Source organism: Fulmarus glacialis, unplaced genomic scaffold (assembly GCF_000690835.1).
Source record: "Fulmarus glacialis isolate BGI_N327 unplaced genomic scaffold, ASM69083v1 scaffold29377, whole genome shotgun sequence".
Taxonomy (NCBI): Eukaryota; Metazoa; Chordata; class Aves; order Procellariiformes; family Procellariidae; genus Fulmarus; species Fulmarus glacialis.
This window is the reverse complement of record NW_009221746.1, coordinates 7,972-30,568: the sequence shown is the minus strand read 5'-3', so window position 1 is coordinate 30,568 and position 22,597 is coordinate 7,972. Positions and strand designations below refer to the sequence as shown.

The window sequence follows — 22,597 nt, the reverse complement described above, 5'->3', positions numbered from 1 at the left end:
CTGCTTCTGCCAGCCTGCCTGGCTACTCTCTGCACCTCACTCTCACCAAGAAGGGCTGGGGGGGACAGGGAGGATGGGATCTGAATTCTGGTAGGTAGCATGCACTATAGGACTGGGAAATACTTTCCTTTGTGAGCTCGAGATCCAACAAGCTGTTGGGAGAGACAGCAGCATTGCGACCATAGTGGGGATGATGTCGCTCTTTCCTTTCCCTTCGCAATTTGGTGACTGTCCTTTGCCTATACAGTAGTAAGCAGATGAGTCTTTAGTGCTACCACATGTCATCTTTCACTGGGGAGATCTTTTGTAGCAGAGGCACAATTTACATTGCTGAAATTGATTGAAGGTCTAAAATAACAAAGTTGATGTTGGCTCCTGTAATTGACCCTGCTAACATCAATAAAAACACAATGGAAGGCCGGTAAGAGGTGGCATTTGTCAGTGCAGACTGGGTACTTCGGCAATATGCATAAATGGTAAGTGACCTTCACTTCCGTGTATGATTCACACTGTAGTGTTTGATTAGTGTCAATTCACAGGCTCTTTAGATTTTCTGAGAAGCTTTCCTGCTTTGTTGCAGAAGTGGGATTGAGATAGTGGAAGAGTAGTGGTCAGTACTGGAACCTAGTTGCTGATGCAGCGTGTAATCTAGTTTTAACTCTGGTCTGTCTCTCAAACTCACTTTTGGCTTCCAGAAATCAATCTGATTTTTTCAGTGTGAAGCTGTGTAGAACATGTTAAACAGGATGGGGGTTCGTGAATAAAAATAACTTAGATAAAAGTGAAGCCCTGTCCAGTCGTACCCTACAAAAATAAAAGATCTTTATGGAAATAGAGCACATTCAACCTTTGGAATCAGTTCTTCCATGAGTTCCATTCCCTTCATTCAACACTATTAAGTCAACTATGATGTAGTTCTGGAACTTACTGTTTCCATTCCTCTTCAAGATTTGTGTAAGTAGAATTTACTTTATGTAATCCTTTTTCTGAGGGATTACAGGTAAAGGACTTGAAGGTCTAAGTGGCTTTCCTGAAACTTGATACCAGGGCAAAGTGCTATTTTAGCGAGACATTCATGTTTGTTTGATTTATATTCTAAATGAGGATTAGTGTCTATAGCAGAGAATTACTTGTACAGGAATGGATGAAACTAACCTGGAGTATTTTGTCAAGGCTGTTGGTCTGTGACGTGAAGGCAGTTATTTTTCTGGGAAAGGATCCAGAAGCATGAGTGCACTGCTTGGAGTTTCCTGTTCTATACCATTACAGTGTGTGTTGAATGATTTAAGCGGAAAACACCCACTCTCCACCTATCCTGTAACTTATTTACGTATTGATGATTATTAAACTCACTGATCTTAAACCCTTCTGTCCACCAGATGAGGAACACAAGATTTGTTTAGTTGCTTGCCGAAATCCAAAATGTTGTCCAACAAATGGACACCGCTCTGCAAAGGGAAGATTTGTCAAGCTCCTGCTTTCTATCTTTCTTTCACAAATGACCTCTGTTCTCCAGCTATTTTTTTTTTTCCTTCTGGAAAATAACTTTTTAAAGGGAAAGCTAAGTCTAAATGTCATAGCTTTTCCTGGTTTACTGCATCCCATCATAGGTCAAAAAGAAGAAAGAGATGGTTTAGCTTGAGCATTACCTGCTTTGGGTTCTTTTCAGTGAACTATGATTGGTCAGAAATTTATAAACTGCTGGTCCATCAAACCCCAAACCAAACCTGTGATGTAGGCTTCTGATTCGATAAGAAGAGTTTCTCACAATCTTTGGGCTTGGGATGGAGGAATTGGGTGGACTGGCATGCCACCTGTACACCATTGGCATGCCACCTGTACACCCTAAGCTCATACACACCTCCATCCCACCCTACAGCATTTATGTACCAGGTAGCGTAGTAATCTTTGAGTGACCACAGCCTCAGTCAAGAAACATATGGGTTATCCATATTCACGTTCTTGCTCACTCCGCATGCCTTAAGGTTTGGTATGTAATGCTCACAGCTAGCAAGAAGAAAATCTCTATTTTTTCAGGAGCGAAATGCAAAGATTTGAATTTGCCTCAGCCGTACATGGGGAATTTACTTAAAATCCTTAAAACTTTGGGAGTGGAGAAAAAACAGAGTGGCTTCAGGTGCTGGGTTCAGTGTTAGACTGTAAATGTCCCTGTGGATTTTCATAGAAATTCTGGCATAAAGTGCATCTTAAGACTCAAAGGAACTAAAGTGGATAATGATGGAACCAATAGACAGTCTGTCTTGGGATTGTTTAAGTATCTTAGCAAGCCTTTATGGATATGCCTAGAGGTCTTTAAAATGAGTACAAGAAAGAAGTGATGGATATATTTTTTAGTCAGTCTGATCTGTTTCTTCTGGTTGGTTGCACTTTAGCAAGTTGGTTGATAGAGCTGGTTGATGCTTCCTACCATCTTGCTTCTGGGTAATGCTGATTCTACACAACCCATACATTTCCATCAAAATATCCATTCTCTCTACAGTTTGAATGAAGATGAGGCAAGTTGACGAGCTGTTTAGATCAGTGCTCAGCTTTCCACCTGCCTTGCTGGCAGGCTTCCCAGCTTTCTGGATGGCTGAGTCTGAGTGAGTGGGGTTCCTGGGAAACCAGTTAAAAATGAGAAAAATGTAATTTTGCACACTCTTCAAAGGGAATTGTCTGAGAATTTTCTTCCCCTGAGAAAGTAATATTTTCCTGTATAAGGAGGAAGGAGAGAACTTACTTTCTTCTTCTTAATGTTTCTAAAACCTGGCTTCATTGTCGGTGCTGGGGAAGACTTCATGTGGCACTCCAGTTCCTTAGTTTTGTATACAGCTTACTGTAGAGAAATATTAGTTCCCATTTTACCTGCAACATCTGGTGGATCCTAATTTCCCGACGGTAAATAGCACTAAGTTAGAACCGTTTCCTATTTATATTGTTTCATATTATTTGTAGCAGGGTGGCAAAATCTTCTAAGATGCTAAAATGAAGCTCCTTTCTTTTCATTTTGTATGTACATGCATCTATTTTGTAATTAGGTCTGTAATCAGTCTTCCCATGAACATATTAATGAAGCAGTAGAGACGAAAATAAGGAAGATTTCATCCCTCAAACCAAGGACTTGTCATGTCTTATCATTACAATGAAGCCTTTGAAAATCCAGACTACCACTTCTCAGAGACACTGGAAATTGATAGAAGGTGAGTTTATTTAATTTTGCTGTTGTGACTGTGCCATAAGAAATTAAATTCTGTATTTATATGCAGGAGAAACTTTTTCTCCGGAGTTTTAATTCGTAGATTTCTTTTAACCCCTCCTTTATGCTTGCATTTTCAGACACAAATTTTTAAAGCTGTTATCAGGAAGGCAGCATTCAAGAGAGATGGCATGTTTGGGTTTTACATGTTAGATGAATTTATCAGTTAAATGTATTTTAGGATTTATGGCATAATGTCATAAATATGTTTTAGTTCCAGTAGTTTTCACAATGTGCTCCTTGGATGTCTTCATTTTCCAAGCAGTTATTTCTGTTTAGGTGAAATCCAAGTTAACTTCAGGTGAAGAAAAGTTCTAGTCTTTCTAATTCAGTTAATGACCAAATCAGAATTATGATGTTGGAGTTCTAAATACAAAATATCTCTCAGTATCAGAGTTTGTTTTATAATGTACTCAAATGTGATAATAATAGGTAACAATTTATTAAGGATGTCTATTGAGGGTTTTTTGTGGCAGTCAAGTTTTTCCTTTTTGTTGCTCACACAGGAGGAATTCTCAAAAGAATCTGTTCTCCCGCCAAAGCCCTTATGATTCTTCACTCCATGGTTCCTTCGGAGAACACAGTGGAAGAGGACAGAATTACCCTCTGGCCTCCATGAGACACAGCTTTGAATACAGTGAAGGTTTACCAAGAGTTAATGTCCTAAGCAGAAGTCCATATGGAAATTCCATGGGTATGTAATTTCTCATATTAACAGCTTACAGAAATGGTGAAACAAGTAATGGCTTACTCTGTCCTGACGGAGTCCTGCAGCTCTGGAAAGTATATATTTGTACTTGGTGGCAGTGAGGTTTTTTGGCTTTTTTCCTAGTAGTTCAGATGTTATATTAACAGATCCACAAACTGTCTCTTGTGTTAATAGATTGGTAAATACTGACTTGTATGGACTGCATAAGTCATTGAATACTAGGATGTACATTGGAGTGAGATATAGGAGTTTTGTTAATAGGATATACTATTATATTTGCAGTAGAGCTGTATTTGGTCAATAGGGCTGATATTCTGTGTGTGTAAATAATCCATAGCAGTATACAACTTTCTGTATAATTCTGATTCCCTTCAACAGATAATCTTTCCTTTGAGCCTGAGCCAGAACTGGTATACAGCCCACCTTCTACCTTCCATCTGCTGGATCGCCCCTATACCCACAGAATTTCCAATGTATCGGAAGGTAAAACATAAGGATTGTGGTGCATCAGAATATTGAATGTCAGTCTTGCTCTCCATAAACCAGTAAATATTTAAAAGCCTTTTGGTTCAGGTAATGAAGATCTTCACATAATAAAAGGAATCATAAAACAAATTCTCTTTTACTGTCCTACGTCGTTGTAGCTGAATTTTTCAATATCTTTCTGAAGGTGATGATCTTTGTTTCTTGAGCAATGAAAGATATAATGCCTACCCATTTTAACCCAAACTCCCTATAAGTGGGTCAACAGAAAACAAACTTACACAGTTATCTGAAGATACTCATTGTAGGAGGAAATAAGGGGAGGATAGGATGCATTTTTGAGACTGTCTTTAGTGAATTTTTCACTGTCGTCTCTGTGTAAATTCTAGACTATAATAGTAATTAGAGATTTATTAAAATACAGGGGGTCTGCAGTAGGCTGGCATAGTAGTTTATTGTTCATGTTCTGGGTGGGAACTGTTCTTCCCATATCGTGTAATTTTTCTGTTACAGTCGGGTCGGTTCCTGTCTGCTGCTTCTGGAATGTAATTAAGAGTTCTTTTCTGGAATTGTTACATAGATGCATTGAAAGAACCATCTCTCTGTGCCCCCAAAGTGAGGGATTCTTGTTTTTTCTCTTTTTCATCTTTAAGAACATGGTCTTTAAGTTAAGATCTGATTTGGCAAAATCCTGTATTCGTATTAAAAAGCAACGATTTTATTGGTGCCTGGAAATGCCTCACTCCATGAGTGACCATAGAAATAGGACATTTCCAAACATTAACTATCATGCATGGCTTTTAATACCTGATAGGAAGCAGAGAGTGCATTTCTAACACAGTCAACTAGAGGATAAATGTCTGGGTGCTGAAAGTTCAAGAAGTACCTTCACAAGAAGGCACAGATGCTTTTTCTGATTCTTTTTAATTGCTACGAAGGAAGTTGGCTCAAAGTTGAAATGACACTAACATCAGGAGACCGTTAGATCTAAAGAGTAAATATGGTGAAGGAGCCTGCAACATGTGCATCAGTCAGTTGAGGCCTTCCACACCAGAGGGTCGAGCTCAAAAGGGGAAGGTAACATTGCACAGCCTGGCCATTAGCTTACTGGGAAGGGGAGGCAAGGAAAGCTGTGGCTAAACTCATCTGCTTTATAGCTGTAAGGCGGATGCATTTAAGGAATATAGTCACTCATGTTTGAATAATTGGATGAAAGAAGGTTGAGAGAACAGTTGCATTTTGGCCCCAGGGAAATGGGAGTCTGGTACATATAACTTATTCAGCATGATTGAGTGTGATTCTAAAAGTCAGTGGAAGGATTTTTAAAGAAAGGACCTGTCTTCTAGGAAGGAAGTCTTGAATAATCAATGTGCGCATTTATGAATGGGTTAGATGACAAAGTTTTCCATGACAGCTGAAGACTGGGCTCAGTACCTCTTTTTCAGCATGTATCTGAAAAATTGCATACGGTCGTCAAGCATGACCAGGAAAGAAGTGAGTGGGGGAGTTTGCATGTAGGTAGTGAGATTGAAGGCTATACTTTTAAGTTGTTTCTGTGAAAGTGAAATTTTAATTTCTTAAGTCAATTTGTCAGAAGTATCTGGGCTTACTGAACAGTGCATGCTATTTAGATAGCTTTATTCGGAGACGCAACAGAAGATCACCTGATGAGATCTTCATGACGTCTTCCAGCCTGTTTGAAACAGATCCAGTGTGCAAAGAAGGTAGGAGTTTAGATAAGTGGTTCGATATTAAATAGCATCTTGCACAAGGATGGTGTGGTTGATACTACTCTTGGTTTATCACCAGAATTGCATGTACAGTCTTTCTGTGGTTATGGGAACAACTTGGTTTTGTGTTAACGCTAGTGATTAATCTTTTATACTCCACTAGCACACTAAAATCCCATGATAAATGAAACACAGTGCAGTGTGAATATGTGTTAAATTGTAGAAAGAAAAGCTAAATTCTTTATTAGAATTTGTTTGACCAGCTAATGGATTGTTTTCAGCCACTGTGTCTGGAATTAGCGTCCAATTCCAACTATGCGAAAACAGCCTGATTGTCAAGCAATACAGTTCTGTTTATTTCATAGGTAGTGCTAAGTTTGGCCGCTAACATCAACTAAAATTATAGAACAAATAAAACAAAAGTTTAGCTTTCAAGTCAATATGTAGCATCATAGAAATGTAACTATCAAACAGTGATCAAGCAATAGACCAGAATCTTGGAGTTTTAGTGTTCTGTTTTCCTTTATATTGCAGCTCTTTGTATTAACATTAAACAAGCATCAGACAAGCGATATTTATTTTATAACATCCAGTATTGTACTACTTACTTACGTCTGTATTAGAGTACTGATGGAGCTGAGGATATTCTGGGGAGTATTATTAAGTCTCAGAACTTGCGACACCCTGATAGCAGTGAAAATGGGGAATGTTGTTATATCCATTTCAGATTTTGTATAAGAACTACTGTATTATTATTAAAAAATTTTGATTTTTTTCATGGGTTTTATGCAGAGGAAAAGTTAGTTGGAAGTCTTGCAAGTATGTCCACCAGTGAAAGGATTAAAGCAATCCAGAAGATGCCAGAGACCATGAAAAAAAAGAGAGAGATCAGGTAAAAATAGAAGTTTATCTGTTTAGTTTTACAAACACTATACTTTCAACATGTAGCTATCAAGTATGGATGTTTGCCATCTGCTCAGCTTTGGTTTGTCACTTTGAAAGAACCGGAAGTACTTTTTAATGCACTTTTTAAAAGTTAACATCTTGCAAGGGAAAATAATTTAAAGATGGTTCATTGTCCTTTCTCTGGATGAGAAGAATCTCTCGTGGTAATATAAAACAGAATATCAAGGCCTTGAGATTTGATTATGAATGATGACTTGTGATTTCTTTTCAAAGGAAACTTGGATGTTGGCCATTGAAAATGGAGAAGAGACCACATGGTCTCAAGCATCCTTTTTTCTCCTCACAAATATATGTAGAATATATTTAGATTTTGTTCCCAGAGTGAGTTATTGGAGGGGTTGGAACATGCTGTCATAGCATGGACAAGAGCCATGATATCAGCTAATAGAAAAAGAACCAGCAGAACATCTCCATGTTTTATTAACTCTGTTCGTGTGCACATGTGTGAAACTGTATTTGCAGCAGCTTCTTTGGCTTCTTGTTTTAATTACAACCCATACTATAATGCTTGTCATCCCCTGCCCTGCTTCTTCACAGGAATAAAGTTCTTAAAGAAATAACAAAAAAATCAAGGCACCGCAGTACTCAACTTTCCTGCTGTACACAGTGTCTGCAGGGAACAGTAGTGGTAAGTGTCAGAAACTTCTGTCAGTCACAATAGAGTAAACCACTTTAGCTGCAATGTTATCACTGTCTCCAGAGGTATCTAGTATCTTGCTTTATGTTACTTGCCAAAGAACCAATTAATTGCTGCAGTGTTCATTAATAATGACTTGCATTATGGTAGCACTTAGGAACACCAGTGAAGCATCTTATGGTGCATATAGTGGGGGAAATCTGTTCTTACATCAAAATGGAACTGTAAAAAATGTGAGGCCTTATTATGTGAATTTGAGTCCTGTTTAAGACTGCTTGCTGAGATTCATCTCTCTCTCCTTTTTGCACTTCAGTCATTTCGGCGATTTGGAAATAGCTTGTCAGAATGTTTTCACCTACTGCAGTTATGGCACAAGACTCTGAAGATCATTGGTGCCGAGTTTGGAACAAGTGTTCTTTCTTATTTTATTTTCTTGAAGTGGCTGCTAACTTTCAACATCTTCTCATTCGTCATAAACTTCAGTTTCATCACAATCCCTCAGTTTGTTGCAGCAGAACCAAATAACCTTTCATTCATGGGTCTGGAGCTGCTCACTGGAGCTGTAAGTATGTAACGACAGATTTGTATTAATACTGTGTGCAACAGATCTACTTTAAAAACTCACAATAGAGTAAAAAAAGTTAGTATTTCTTATTAACAGGTGGAGTTAGAATTTTATATTACTAGAAATAATATTTAGTACATATTTGAAAAAGAAGCTGCAACAAACGCTGACTCTGGGTGAACTGAATGGAACTCATTCTGATCCATTTGTCTCACTGCAAATAGTTGCTATGTTCAGCAATATTTCAAGACTTTAATCACTTTCAGAAAGAGACACAAAGGAAGCCAGGCCTTTCAAAGATAGCTACAATAGTCTTCAGCAAAACATTTTTCCCATGCTAATTTTCCTCTGAAAATACAGTGCAGATTTCCATATGTGATCCTGTGAATTTTGCTTATTTCCAAAGCTTTATTCTTCCAAAGAGCACACAGATCTTTCTGTTTGCTGAACTCATTGGGGCCTGGAAACAGGAGGATCTTTTCATTGTGTGAAGATCTTTACATCATTCGGGGGATAAATTCCAAGGCTGTTTTTAAAGGAAGATTTTGCACTGCTGTAACTTGACTAGTATTAATCAACTAAGTGATCTGAGAAGATGATTTACTCTTTCTTCTTTTTTTTTTTTTTTCCCCCTGTCTTTGCAGTAAAAAATGTGTCAATCTTATTGTTGTTAAAGGATTTCTCTAGTTAATAAAAAAGACTCTGCTCTTATTAATGCTTAGTTGAGAAGAGATCTCTCTAAAAAGTAAAGGTGTCAGCCTTTTCCTTCTAAAATTGCTTTTAAAGTGCTGTGTTTTTTAGTAATGCTGTTTAATTTTGCAAAGTACAGTCACCATTGCAGGAGTTCAGCTGTAACGTAGTAACTGTAGTGTTGAATGTCACGTGCTTCCTTCCTAGTTCCTTCATAGTTGGTACAATTTGTCAGTACAGAACCCTTGCTCCTAAGAAGGAAGCAATTAAGCCTTTCCCTCTTCGGGAATTTTCAGAAAAGACCAAATCCTGCAAAGGTGTTGAATGCTCACGGCCATCCTGCATGAATCTTAAGAAGGATACAAGTCATTTATATATCTCTAGAAGCTCTCAAAACTATGGAAGATTTTAGCTGATAGAAGGAAAACAAAGGACCTGATATTTAGAAATTTAATCACACCCGTGATTTCACAGTAGGGAATGGGACAGCTCCCACTTCCCCTAACTGGGCTTCAGATGATACTTCCCACCATAGACAGGTAATAGCAAACATTTTGAATGAGGTCTGTATTTTTTCAGGGTTATTTTCAACAAACAGTACTCTACTATGGCTTTTACACCAATGCTACAATCAGTAAAATAGAGAATGGTCCGTCTTACAACATGCAGCTGGCTTATATTTTCACCATTGGAATATATTTTGTCATCTGTTTTCTTATCTTGTTGTTCAGGTAAACTAACTCTATATTCTTATTTCACTTATATTAAGGGGGAAAAACAAAATCCCACCAAAAAAACACCCCACCCTGTAAACTGTTGGCAGTAATAATTACCTGAGTATGTTTCTGTAAGTCCTTATTTCCAGGTTTAGAGTTTAAGTAGAAGTTTCTGCTCAAAAGACAGTCTCCAGAAATCAAACCTTTATTAGACAATGAAGACTAACTGCAAAATAGTAAGGGACATGCAGAAAATCCCAGTTCAAACCGATGAGCATCATGATCCCTACTTTGTAAGCTGTTGCTCCTAATATCTTCTGGTATTGATGTGGCCTTCCAGAGGTAAAGATTGGCAGCAACAGCTAGGAGAAGGAAATGTGAGAGTTGTTTCTTACATAAGAAGACATGGAAAATAAACTTTTGTGTGACATGCTGTGACATAGGTCCAGTAGCCTTGGGACATGATAGCAAAACTGACAAATCTCCCTTCTTGCCCTGCTGTACAGACTTGATGTATTTCGCCATTACGCATCTCTCAAATTTAATTTTCATTGCAGCATGGCAAAATCCTTCTGCAGGAACTTCATTAACCCTCAGACATACTCTGGAAATGCTAGCAAACTTCTCTGCACGTGGGACTTCAATATAAATAATGAAAAAGCCGTGAAGCTGAAACAAAAGAATCTCACCACACAAATAAAGGTACAAAACACAGGAGATACAAAAAGGTAGAAGGGTACAAAACTAGCATGCATGAGTCACTCTGCCAGAGACTTGTATGTGCATACACAAATTTGTATGGACAAATAAGTCTCTGGCAGAGTGACTCAAGTGTGCTAGTCCTGTTCCGAACAGACTTAAGTCTTCCTGACTGTTAAGTTTCATTTGGTTTGAACTCCTGGAGTTGGCTTAGTTACATGTTTTTCTTTTCTCTTTAAGCTACATATAAATATTTGTATGCTTCTGTTCTACTGAATGAATCCCTGACTATTAAATATTTGCCAAACAGAATATTTATTCTGTTTTTCCTTCCTGCTATTTAACCATTTCCTAAACAAAAGGCAGGCTTGTCATATTATCTGTGAAATACAGTGTAATTATCAAGAGATAAGACTTTTAGGACAGGAACACAAAGTTGTCCAGTAAATGTTCCCAGGACATTACTCTGCCCATCTTCTAGAGAAATAATCTTTCGTTCAGTCTCTCAAGTAGTTACTTGAAACAAGTTTTGCTTTATGCTTTTGACTAAGGAATTCTTCATTAGGAATTGTTTCCTTGCAGGAAGACCTCACTGAAGTAAACAGAGAAGTTCTAAATTTTTCTGTAACAGAGAGAGTTGTTCGTATTGTTATTCATCTTGTTTCTTGGGTTGCTGCCCTGGGAACAGCAGTAGCTGCTTGTGCTGGTGTTTACTTCCTCTCCATTAATAACCTAAAGGTAAGGACAGATTTTGCATTCTGTTTTTGGAGATGCGTTTTTCCACATGGGTATCTTACACTGAGCGCAAGCAGGGGTCTGTTCACTACTAGGACCATAGGGAAGCACAGCTGTTGTTTCTGCCAATGCAAACACAAATTCTGCTGTACCTAAAAAGCTGGTTTGCAAAGACTCACACCAATGGGGACTATGGCAAGAGCGAAGGACCTGAGGGATCTGAGAAAATCTCCCTCCTCACCCCAGCAGCTGCTTGCCTGGGCTCATGGCTAGCTTAGGGACAGTGCAGCTAGTGACCTTGAAAGAAACAGTAGGAAGAAGCCTCAGCAAGGCCTGCCTCTCCTTTGCCTAGGAGCTGCTTTTAAGCTGGGGATCCCACCCTTGGTCCCATGTAACACAGGGGAAGGAGAGAGGGTCGCTGTGCTGCTGGACATGGGTCCATAAAACATGGTGGTCTCTAACCTGAGAACATACAGGGAGGTGTGCCAAAGTGACTTCTCTGTGGACACATCTTGAGGCAGCATTTTGGTTAAGGCTCTAAGTTGGGGTGGTTTGGTTGTTTTTTTGTTTTTGTTTTTCCTCGCTAAGCTGTTTATGAAAGGGCATAAAAATGACCTGGAGAGCCAAGCTGCCATGTTGGTGCTACCTATTGTCACATCTCTCCTCAATGCATTCATCCCATTCTTCTACTCGTGGCTTGGGCACCTGGAGAGATTTCAGACTCCTGGACACCAGATATATGTCACCATTACAAGGTATTTGTTGCTACCACCTCTTAGTGCTTTTTGCCTGAAGTTGTCTCACTCTTCTTTTTGACAGCAAGCGGTGTCTAGGTGGTGTGGAATTCATCTTCTCCAAAGGCTTCTGTACACTCTTCCCTCTGTGTTTTGTTTGTCTTCTGTTAGCCTTCTGGAGTGTTACATCTCTGCATATGAGGACGGGGTATGGTTTCCTTCTCAATTAGGCACACTGTGAAACTGGGCGTGGTTTTGTTTGTAGCTTCCCTAGATGGCCCTTGGGCTGTTGGCTCCCCAGGGAAAGGAAGGGGAGAGAGGAGTGAGGAGGTCTTACTTCACTACAGATGCATGGAATTAACAGCACGTAACCCCTGGTGCCCCTCAGACCTTCCTCCCCTGCAGAGCCCGCACACTCAACCATTAGCCTGTTCAGTAGAGGTTTGTGCCAAGGTTGTCATGCCTAGCTCCCCTTCTGCCAGGACAATAGAATAATGCTGCACCCAAGCTCCAAGGAGAGCTCCTGTTAGTCCTGGCACTCTGCAGTGCTATTGTTGTTATAAAAGGAGGTAATAATGTGTAACCAACGGTCATCCTGCCATCATTCCCTCCAGTGAGCGTATGGACCAGCTGTCAGTGCAGTTACTGTTACTTTTTCTTTTTAGAAATATCATCCTGAAGATATCAATTGTTGGAATACTGTGCTACTACTGGCTTAGCATTGTGGCTGCATCAGAGTCGCAGGTAAAGTTTCAAAAATAAAAATCTTTGCCTTACAATGCCAGGTTAGGAACCACTTAGAGAAGCGGCTTGCTCCAGCAAAGAGAAGTATATGTAGTGTCTTGGAAAGCTGAATTTGCCACCCCAACATTTTTTTATTAGCATCTCTAGAGAAATGAGCTGTAGGAAAAAAATGAATCACGCAACTCAGGTCTCAGCTGGTTTGCAGCATTGTTCAGTGAGAGGTCACCTATGATTAGTCAGGGTGTTAGCAAAACTTTGATCTGTAGCCTAAGTTTCAGATGCCCAGGCATTTGGAAACAATGTTAGAATTGCATGATTTTTGACTTCTAGATATGCTTTTTTTTTTTCTTCTACTTCTTAAAGTGCTGGGAAACTCTGGTTGGCCAAGATATCTATCGTCTTGTTCTAGTTGACTTCATATTTTGTTTGCTTGGCTCTTTCTTCGGAGAGTTTTTACAAAGGTGAGTACTACTTTTCTAATCTTGTTTTTATTCATTAACCAAAGACACAGGGGTTTTTTTGCAATGTGAGAAAAGGAGAAGTCCAACAGAAGCGTGGCACCACTGAAGCTTCCTTGATTGTCTCTACGAGGAATAGTCTCTGGGTACGTGCCTTGTGTATACTGCAGCTCCTTCTTAGGAGGAGGTCAGAGTGTGTACTGTTCTACTCTCCCAATGTGTCCTTTTTTCCTTTGGAGGTGGAAACACAGGTAGGGAGGAAGCCACATTGTACTCCTGTAGATCTCCTAAATGGGGTGACAGAGGACCAAGTGTCTCAAGCAGAAAACCTTGCTTTTCTGCATGTGCACAGGCACACTGCTGGCTTTCTTTGATATGTCCACCTGTATTTTTTTTCCTCTTAGTTATATCACTCTGCAGAGTTTAAAGTCTTATTTTAATCAGTCTTATTAAGGATGTAGTATGACTCTCAGGTGTAGAGTTCTGTGGCATGGTAAGTGAGAAAGTATTTTTAAGTGAACGTGAATACAGCTAAGCATATAAGCCAAAAGTCATTTAATTCTGACATCTGCTGTGTGTGCCTTCCTATTGCCAAACATTATTTATGACTTAAGGTAGTAGAGTATTTAAGTGCTTGCCAGCTCTACAGAGCATTTAGGGTTCCTGGCCATACTTGTGTAGGAGATCCAATGTTTGCCCTTTGCACATGATGTGAACAAGACGGGTTTACAAGATAGGACTTTGTTAACTTTATGTTAAATCAACACAAAACAACATTGAGAAGCACTTCAAGATTTTCCCTCCACAGCTCTTGCCAGTGTACTTTAATCCTTCTGTTCTTGTTCTGTTCAGATAGGAAACCACCTCCCAGCAAAAGGTCACAGTACCAAAACTGCAGTGTCAGCTGTGATGAATGTCCTCCACTAAGCTGTGCAAAAGCACCAGACTTACAGCCGTGGAAGATTAAAAGTACAATTAGTCATACTTATTTGTATGTATTCAGAGTAACCCTCTGCAAGCCCAGCCCTGAAACATTATTGATGATGCAGCTGATCAGGTGGTACCAAGAGCTGTATTCAAGGAGAGATGGGATAGTTAACAAAATCTTTACTGTTCTTGCTACAACAAGCAGAAACTGAATCTTCCCAGCTCAGGAAAAATGAGGTGATAAAAAGGGGTTGTTGGCCCTCAGTAGGAATCCTCTGGGTACTTGCTTACCTGTGTGTGTCTCAGCTACGTGCAACCTCGGTTAGTTTAAAGTAGAATATACTTTAGGATATATTAAGAGTATCAGTGTACAAGATTTGTTTTTTTTTTTGATTGAGCCTGAAATTTTTCAAGACTCAGGAGCTGAAAAGCTGTTACAGTTTTGTACTGAGGCCATTTCAACTGTTTAATCATAAGAATACTTTTCTGATATAGTTACAAATCGTTGGTTTTTTTTTTTCTTCCTCTTCTTCAAGTTTTGTGAAAAATATCCTAGGTCTTATTTCACCCCTACTGTGTGTTATGGGAATTTGCTTTTGCCAAATTCTGTTTCATTTTTGATGTGCTGTCTAGTCAATGAGCTGTGGCTGCTTTGCATGACATGTGGTTAATGCAGCCCCTGAATAATTTGTCATTGATGCTTGTATTCGGGAGGTCATTTGTAGAGATTTCTACAAAGGGTTTTATGATTTAGCAAATGCTATTGTGCTGTGTTGGATTTTTTTCCCCCAGAATTATTGGAACTACAGTCTGTGTGAGCCTGGGGCTGCCAGAATTTGATATCGGAAGAAATCTTTTAGATTTGATTTATGCACAGACTTTGACGTGGTAAGTGGTGCATTTACGGCCAAAACTTCTCTTGCACTTAGAAATACCATGGAACATTCATATTCAGACATTTCTGGATGCTTCACATCATGGGGGAAAGAACAGAATAAATGCCTGAGAGAGATGATATATTAAGTACCTTTGTAACGATTGTGACTTGCCAGTTCTCTTTGTAACTATGCAGGTAGTAACAATAACTTTAGTCGGTAGTTTACCCTGTGGCCACCTGGTCTGGGAGAAACCCATAAAAGGAACATCCTAGAGTTTTGTTTACTTCCCCACTGGAATGGTGTTCTGTTGAAATAGTCTCAGTATTAAACCCTGGAAAAGATGCCTTATTTCTAAGAATGAGTACGTTACTCCAATTACAAGAGTTTTGCAGATGTCTTCATAGATACATATGTTTGAAGTTGCATATTTTTAAAGGTTGACTTGCGGTTACAGGATCAACGTTAATATAATTACATTTCCAAATAACCAAACACTAACTGTATATGAAGTTAGTGTGGTATTTCCTGCTTTCAGTGCTCTAAGAGCTGTGTGGTGAATAGTGAAGATTTAACTTTTCTCTTATAAATCCTTTAATGTAGGATCGGTATCCTCTTCTCACCTCTGCTGCCTGGTATCCAGATGATATCATTTTCTATAGTATTTTATGTGAAAAAGGTAATAAGCTTTAGATGTATTCATCATAAACTTATACTGTTCAAAATCTGGGCAGAATTTATTGCATTAAAGTGCTGGTTTTGTCTGGAGGCTGTGGGGTTTTACATTTAGGGGAGCAGTTTGGCTGATTGCGTTTTGCGTGGGGGGTGGGAGGGGTTGCTTTAAAGGAACACAGTTTAGATCCATGCCCTCGAATTACAAACCTGTGGAACTTGAGAGGGGGAAAAGTGTGGAAGGGTTATAGGAGGGGTTAAGAGCACAGTTAGAGAGAGGAGAGAATAAAGTAGTAAAATTAAAGGTTGGGGAGTTAATGGTGTAGAAGTCACATGTCAATATAGACACTCAGCCTGTGGCTATGACTTTGGCTTCCTGCTTACTCCCCAGCACACCCCACACCCCAAGTTATTTAAGTGTAAGCAGGCTGATTCAGCTAAAGATCATGGTGGAATTTTCTTCTTTTCAAAATTCTTTGTCTGGGTGGTATGACTAGATGATGGATTGTTTGTTGGGTTATTGAACAGTTTGTGGTGTTGAATGTAGAAGAACAAAGCTATAGCCAGAAAGATTGATTCAAACTTCCCTGAGCAGTGGGTTTGCTTATGCTACAAGGCAAAGTCTACCCAACAGAGTCCTGAAAAACCTATCGGAACATCATTTTGCCTCTTACTATTTAAAGACTATGTTTTTGAAGCTTTCTAAAACTACAGTACATCTATCAAATTCATATAAAAGAAGTTCTTGGAAACTTTTGATAGATGCTATTCTAGCAATTGCCACCAGCAGTTTCAGTGGGATTGACTTAAACCGAGTTGAAGTGGCAGGTAACACCATTTCAAGAGTCAGTGTACATTCATCTCTTTAAAGGTCAGTCTGATGATGAATTGCCAACCCCCTCGCAAAGTCTGGAGAACTGCTCAAATGACAACGTCCTTCATGTTCCTGCTGTTTTTTCCTTCCTTCCTTGGAGTCCTGTCTGTCATTGGAGTTACAGTCTGGAGGTATGGAAGATCACTGGCATTCAAGCCTACTGTGTTATGCTGTGTGACCTAATACCAGGCAAAGGAATCTAAATTTTTCTATAGAAAAAGCTATATTGATTGCTAATGGAAGGTTTCAGATGTTCATGAGATGTTCTGTATTCTAAAAACAAGACATGCTCAGTGAGTTTGCACGAATGTGGTTAACTCAGTAACTTGTCCCATAAGAAAGTGTGAGGAGAAACAAAGTTACCTTGAAGTTTGGGGTTCCTATTTAAATGTCACAGCAAATTTTGGCTTTTCTTCCTCCTTAAAAGTTTCTGCGACTTAGTCCTAGTTCCTGGACTTATTTATGTTATAGGCCATACTTTGTCTGCAGTGGAGAAACACCTGGAAAAACTCAATTGAGGTCAACTAGACTATTTACAAACTTCAGAGGCTTTTTCTTGCAGGGAGTGCTGACCTCTGCAATAATGCATCTCGATTGTTACCAGTATTTTAAAGCTGCTTTGTTTATGTGCGTGTTACTCTGGTCACAGTAATGAAGGCAGCATGGATACCCCTTTTCTTTTTCTTAGCAATTCTCAGCCACATGATTTCAATATTTAGTAAAACAGGTGACTACACATGAAACCAGGTGGGATGAAATATTTCAGAGCAAACATTTCCAGATGGCAAGTGGGAATTTCAGACTGTCTGGAGTGGTTCAATTTCAAAGCAAACAACACTTTCCTATTTCAGTCTACCTGAAAGTGTTAATTCTTGCTATGGGTTGCATTAGTTCACCACATCCTGTTGTTACTGAAAATCTGTAGTGACTCATGTCCTCGAAGGCAGGGTGAGATGATGGTTCACTTAAGCACCTGTGGTGAAACTTTGAAAATCCAGATTTTCAATTTGCTGTAGCTTGCGCCACAGTGATTGACTTGTTACATTTAGGTCAAGATTGTGTTTACAGGGCTTGATACCGATCCGTTGCAGCGAGTTCTCTTATCTCTCACTGTATAGTCTGGGGTGGGCATTTTAATGTCTGGAAGAGTGACCCAAGTTAAAAATCAAACATAGATCATGGAAGTTTCCTGAGTGTCCAAAGAGAGCAGAGGGCTATAGCAAACTAACGAGCATCTTGATGTACAAAATCACAATATTAACTGAATCACTGGTTAATATATGAAGCTTTAAGTAGCTATTTTCTCATACTTCCAGGTTAAAACCTTCAGAAGAATGTGGTCCTTTCAGAGGTTTGTCTTCTATGTATGCTGCAGTCTCTGAGTGGATAAAAATACTGGAAAACTACACTGCCTCAAAATGGGTGGTGTGGATCTACCATAACTTAATTACAAGTGAACTTTTCTTCTTCATCCTATCTGTTCCTGTCCTGTAAGTACCTGCTAATGAAAAGCACTGGAAAAGGACCTGAAGTGGAAAAAAACAGCTGTGCCATAGCCATTCTTCATTAAAAAAAAAAAAAAAAAATTTGCAAGGTGCATTTTAAAGCATGAGAAATGGTGAATATATTGGAAATTCATGTATTTGAAATACATAAAGAAGTTATAAAACCTATTCCTTTTATGTTAGGATGCCAAAGCTCTTTGCAAACCAGCTTCACGCTAACCCTAGGATACACTGCTTTTAATTGAATATTTCTAGTTTACTGCTGCCTAGGCTCCAGATGTTATTATCAGTGGCACACTTAGCTTTAAAAACTGTGAACTTTAAAAAGGGAGCATGCTGCATACAGTTTGCAGGATAAATTGCTGCTTTTTTTTTTTCTCCCCGGAGGTGGATAGATAGGGGGAAAGAGCAAGCTTTTACAAGCACAGGGAATACAGGCCAGAGGTATACCAGGACCCTGAGCGACGTAAGAAGTAGAAGTTTGGGAGATGGTCACTTTGTCTTTTCTGACCATTTCTCATCAGCAGAATCATTGGAGGAGATGATAGCATGTAAAGAATAGCTGAACTACCATAGGGACACTGCGGTGGAAGGGTGTGGTAGTGCACAAGCAGCATGTTCAAGTGAGCGCACCGTATGGGGAAATGCTAATAAGTAGGTTGCAGTCTGCTTCCAGCTAATCTCAGGTAAATTCACATACTGTCCCCTTGGCTGAAATAAATTATTTTGGCAAAACCAGTATGTGCATATTAAGCTATGTGCCCACTGGTAGGGTTTGATGTTGTAGCTGTGCTGCTTGATATTTCTAGCATGGACCATGCATACCTAGAGCCCAAACCTGTTCTCGTAAAACAAGATCTCACTCAATCTAGTGGGACCAGGATTGGCTTGGAAGTGATAAGTGTTCAGTGTCGTGATTTAAGGTCCAGGCATGTGTCTAAGCAAATGACACAAAGTTGGATAAGAGCATTAGGTTCCTATTTTTCTGAAACACACCTTGTATTGTTGACTTACTTTAATTGTACCTCTCATCTTGAATACAAGTCCCTAAATCTGTGGATCTTTTCCAAGAGAACGTCTTAAACAATTTCACGTTTGCCATTCCTTGTGTAATTGTATACATAAATTTTTTTATATGTGTGTGTTTGTGTGTATATATATATATATGCATGTATAAATATGTGTGTATATAACTTTTAATGGATAAAATAAACAAGATAACTTTCTGTTCAGGCAATGACTAGGAGGAAATACTCATGGGTATGAGTGCTCATATGTTGGCCTTTTTTTTTTTTTTTTTTTTAGAATTTTTACTTATTTTTACTGGCAAATAATAGAAGGAAGAAAGACCATGACCAAACTCTTACATAAGCAAATTATTAATGTAAGTTTGCCTTTCAGCTTTATCTTTTTTTAAAATGTGACTTCCTTGTTGATTGTCTCATCCTGCTATTGTGGAGCTGTAATCTGCTTTTCCTATGATGGTGCAAGGGAGGGTGGGAGCCCTCCCCCCCAACCCCCGGGAATTGCAGGGAAACTTAACTCAGAAATAGAGTTGTTGCAAAATAATTTTACCTTCAAGCTGTGCTGCTGCAGCTCCCTCTGTAGACAGATTATTTTAGAATAAAAGAAATTGTCATGATTATTCTGGTCAACGGTTACTCATAGGCCTTGAGCCTCTCAAGAATGATTAGTCTATTCCAGCTAATGATCAAATATGTCTTGACCATAGGAAGGAAAAGATAAAATGTTTTTACTTGAAAAACTACGGACACTGCAAAGGGCAAAACAAAACCCATCTGCACCAAGAGGACAAGGCCAGCAGGTCAGTTCGATAGTTAAGATACTACTGTTTCAATTATGTGCTTGGTACGATTTCATGGGGTTCCTCCAGCCTTGCAAATAGGCTGCCATTCTGGGATATGTCTGGATGTAAAACTTCACGTAAGTTGATTGATTACTAGTTAACTCCAGACAGCAAAAGGATACTGTGGAAGTTCCTGAACTATTTGTTCCAGACTGGAATTTAAACCGGAAAGGATATAGAAAAGTCCTTACCCTCACTAGACATTATTTATGATTATGAAACTGCAAGAAAACATTCCTAATCTAGGTGTGTGGTGATGGTCACTAAAGGGTTTGGCCACACTTGAACCTGGCCTAACTAAAAGGGAGGCTGCTGCCTTTTCCTGACTCTGGATTTCCTCAGGGGTTTACGGTTTGTGCCCCCCCTGCCCAATCTTTTCAGCTGAGGTAAAACTGAGTGCTTTGACCTAACGCCATTTTAAATCCCATACAATGTCAAGATAGACATCTAATGTCTTAAACTTGAATTTATTTTTCAAGTCAGTCCTGCATGCTGAGCCATCAAATTAGTGTTAAAATGTGCACATATAGGTGCTGTGCAGTGTTTTTATTTGGGTTGAACGAAAACTCTTTGACTTACATACTGATGAAGAAAAAGGGTTTGTTAGGTTCCCCTCCCTCGCCCCAAAAAACCAAATCCCCCTGTATGACTGGCTGTCATTAATGTGATAATATAAATAAATACTGACTGTAAGGAGGGGACCTTAAAGTGAATGGGCGTTTTCTGTGTGCTGGGGATTTTCAAACACTAGGCAACCCTGTGGCCATGTCCAGGGTCACAGCTGGGACTCCCGAGGGGAGGGTTTGATAGCCTACAAAATTTGGATATTCTTGTAGTTGTTAAGATCAGATTTCAAAAGGAGATGCTGGAATAATCTCATTTTGGATCTAGTAGAAGAGCCATTTCCCTAAAACAAGGGTAATAGCCTTGGGTGTGAGCAGCGCTGACCATAAAGTCATGATGGGAAGCCAGAATATAGTACTGCTAATGCCAAATACTGTCTTTCAGAGAAGCTCTTCTTCATACCACCCGTCCAGGCAACCTGCCCTGCAAGTGCCAGGCTACCCAGGAAGGGCATTTGACAGAAATCAAAATGCATCCCACAACGAGGTGAGATGGTCAAAAGAAGGAAGTGTCCACTAGATTTCCCTATATAGAACTTGGGGCATGGTGTAGACAATGGGTGTATGTTGAACAAAGAGGACATCCTGTATGTATAGAAATAATTTTAAAGATTGATTTGAACAGGTATAAAAATGCAATCAGAATAGCTGTTGGAAGTCATACTCACAGACCTGCTTAAGATCTGGAGAGTATGGTTTTGTTACAGGTAACTGGTATCTTTTTAAATACAAGATAACAGGCACATGAGGGAAACATCGACCTGAATCTACTTGTGAATTTTGTTTTCAGTATCCCTATTCTGCTGAAATCTTGAGGGGGACTGCCTTCCCACTAGGTAAGCGACAAACACAGAAAGCTCTTAGAAGCCCAGCTCAGTAAAAATGTTTTATATGGTACAGACACAGCATAGAACAGTTTGATGCAAGAGATACAGAATTTTAGCATCTTGTATAAAGAGAAAACAAAAAGACTGGGTTTTGGGGTAAACATTTTCTATAGGACATGCTTATTGGTAGCTTGTTGCGATGGTGGTGGTGACTTCTGAAGACTGATCACAAGCTTCTGTATACCAGAGAGTTTAATTTCTGTGGGTAAATAAGCCATTTTGTCTTATGGGAGCAGCCACAGGCAAGAATATTGCATCACATTAGAGATACACTTCACATCTTCGTGTGAATCTCAAAAGAGGTTATTAGTGATGTAGAGTCCCTAGGACGTTGTATGTCTGGAATAAAAAAAGCTATGGAAACTTGCGTGGTGGCTTGAACTATTCCTGGTTTACACAAACATGCGACTTCATTCCAAATACTTGACAGATGAGACACTTAAATAGCACAGGGCTTTTTAATGGGGGTGGTTACTATACCGACACCAGCACAGCTAACATTACTTCCTTTGTGAAAAACAGATTCGGAGACATGCCAGCCCAGCAGCAGGCCAGGCATGTCTGAGGCAGTGGCGCTCGCTCTGCGTGCGAGGGAAGCGGCTCAGTGGGAAAACGAAGATGATGACGCAGATTTTCGACCATGAGCAGGCACAATCAATAATGAATGTTGAGTCATTGATGTTCTGCAGAAAGCAATGCTCATTTGCACTAATGACTGAAAGAACCCTTCGAACATTTTTTTTTTACCCCCAAATGGAAGAAAAAAATACAAGAACAGATTGCAAAATGCATCCCGATTGCAGTTTATTATTATGCTAGGGAATATCCTGCGTGTTTGGTTTTGAAGTAGTGATACCTTGATCATCAGCCTCCCCCAGGACTGGCCATTACCTCAATACAGTAAGGGTCTCTCCACAGCTGGTCACTTGTTGACTAAATATAAGGAAACTTGTGCCTAATCGTGAATAAAAGCTTTGGTCTAAAAATATTTTTATATCAGTTATATTGTTCAAATTGTTTTTATCTCATCTAAGCCAAAAGTGAAGTATTAGTCAAATAAAATAGAAGGAAATTGCAGTTGTTCTCAATGACTGAGACATTGTAATGGCTGCAAAGTAACTCGTGTGAACCAGGTGAAGCTTCTATTCCGTTTTCACTTTTCTGAGCTATCTTTACTTTTATTAGTTTATTACAGTCACTCAAAACCAGCTCTGATGGCAAAAGTTACAACTCTTTTTTTCAAGA

The 22,597-nt window shown here is 39.3% G+C and overlaps 1 protein-coding gene across 1 annotated transcript; it reads left to right on the top strand.

Moving 5' to 3' along the window:
• The first annotated feature begins 3,126 nt into the window (after positions 1–3,126).
• Positions 3,127–21,996, top strand: TMC5 (transmembrane channel-like 5). Its single transcript, XM_009581220.1, has 22 exons — positions 3,127–3,200; positions 3,763–3,950; positions 4,344–4,448; positions 6,080–6,172; positions 6,971–7,070; positions 7,682–7,772; positions 8,095–8,343; positions 9,616–9,767; positions 10,310–10,454; positions 11,034–11,189; positions 11,775–11,941; positions 12,586–12,664; positions 13,028–13,125; positions 14,842–14,937; positions 15,528–15,603; positions 16,468–16,601; positions 17,787–17,960; positions 19,281–19,359; positions 19,708–19,800; positions 20,851–20,952; positions 21,256–21,301; positions 21,875–21,996. Exons 1-22 carry the CDS (start codon positions 3,127–3,129, stop codon positions 21,994–21,996), a joined length of 2,619 nt encoding a protein of 872 aa, XP_009579515.1.
• Positions 21,997–22,597: the final 601 nt, after the last annotated feature.

Coding starts and splice junctions, on each gene's coding strand:
- TMC5 (XM_009581220.1), top strand. CDS start 3,127: ATGTCTTATCATTACAATGAAGCCTTTGAAAATCCAGACTACCACTTC. Junction 6,173..6,970: donor AGATCCAGTGTGCAAAGAAG/GTAGGAGTTTAG, acceptor GGTTTTATGCAG/AGGAAAAGTTAGTTGGAAGT. Junction 9,768..10,309: donor TTTCTTATCTTGTTGTTCAG/GTAAACTAACTC, acceptor TTTTCATTGCAG/CATGGCAAAATCCTTCTGCA.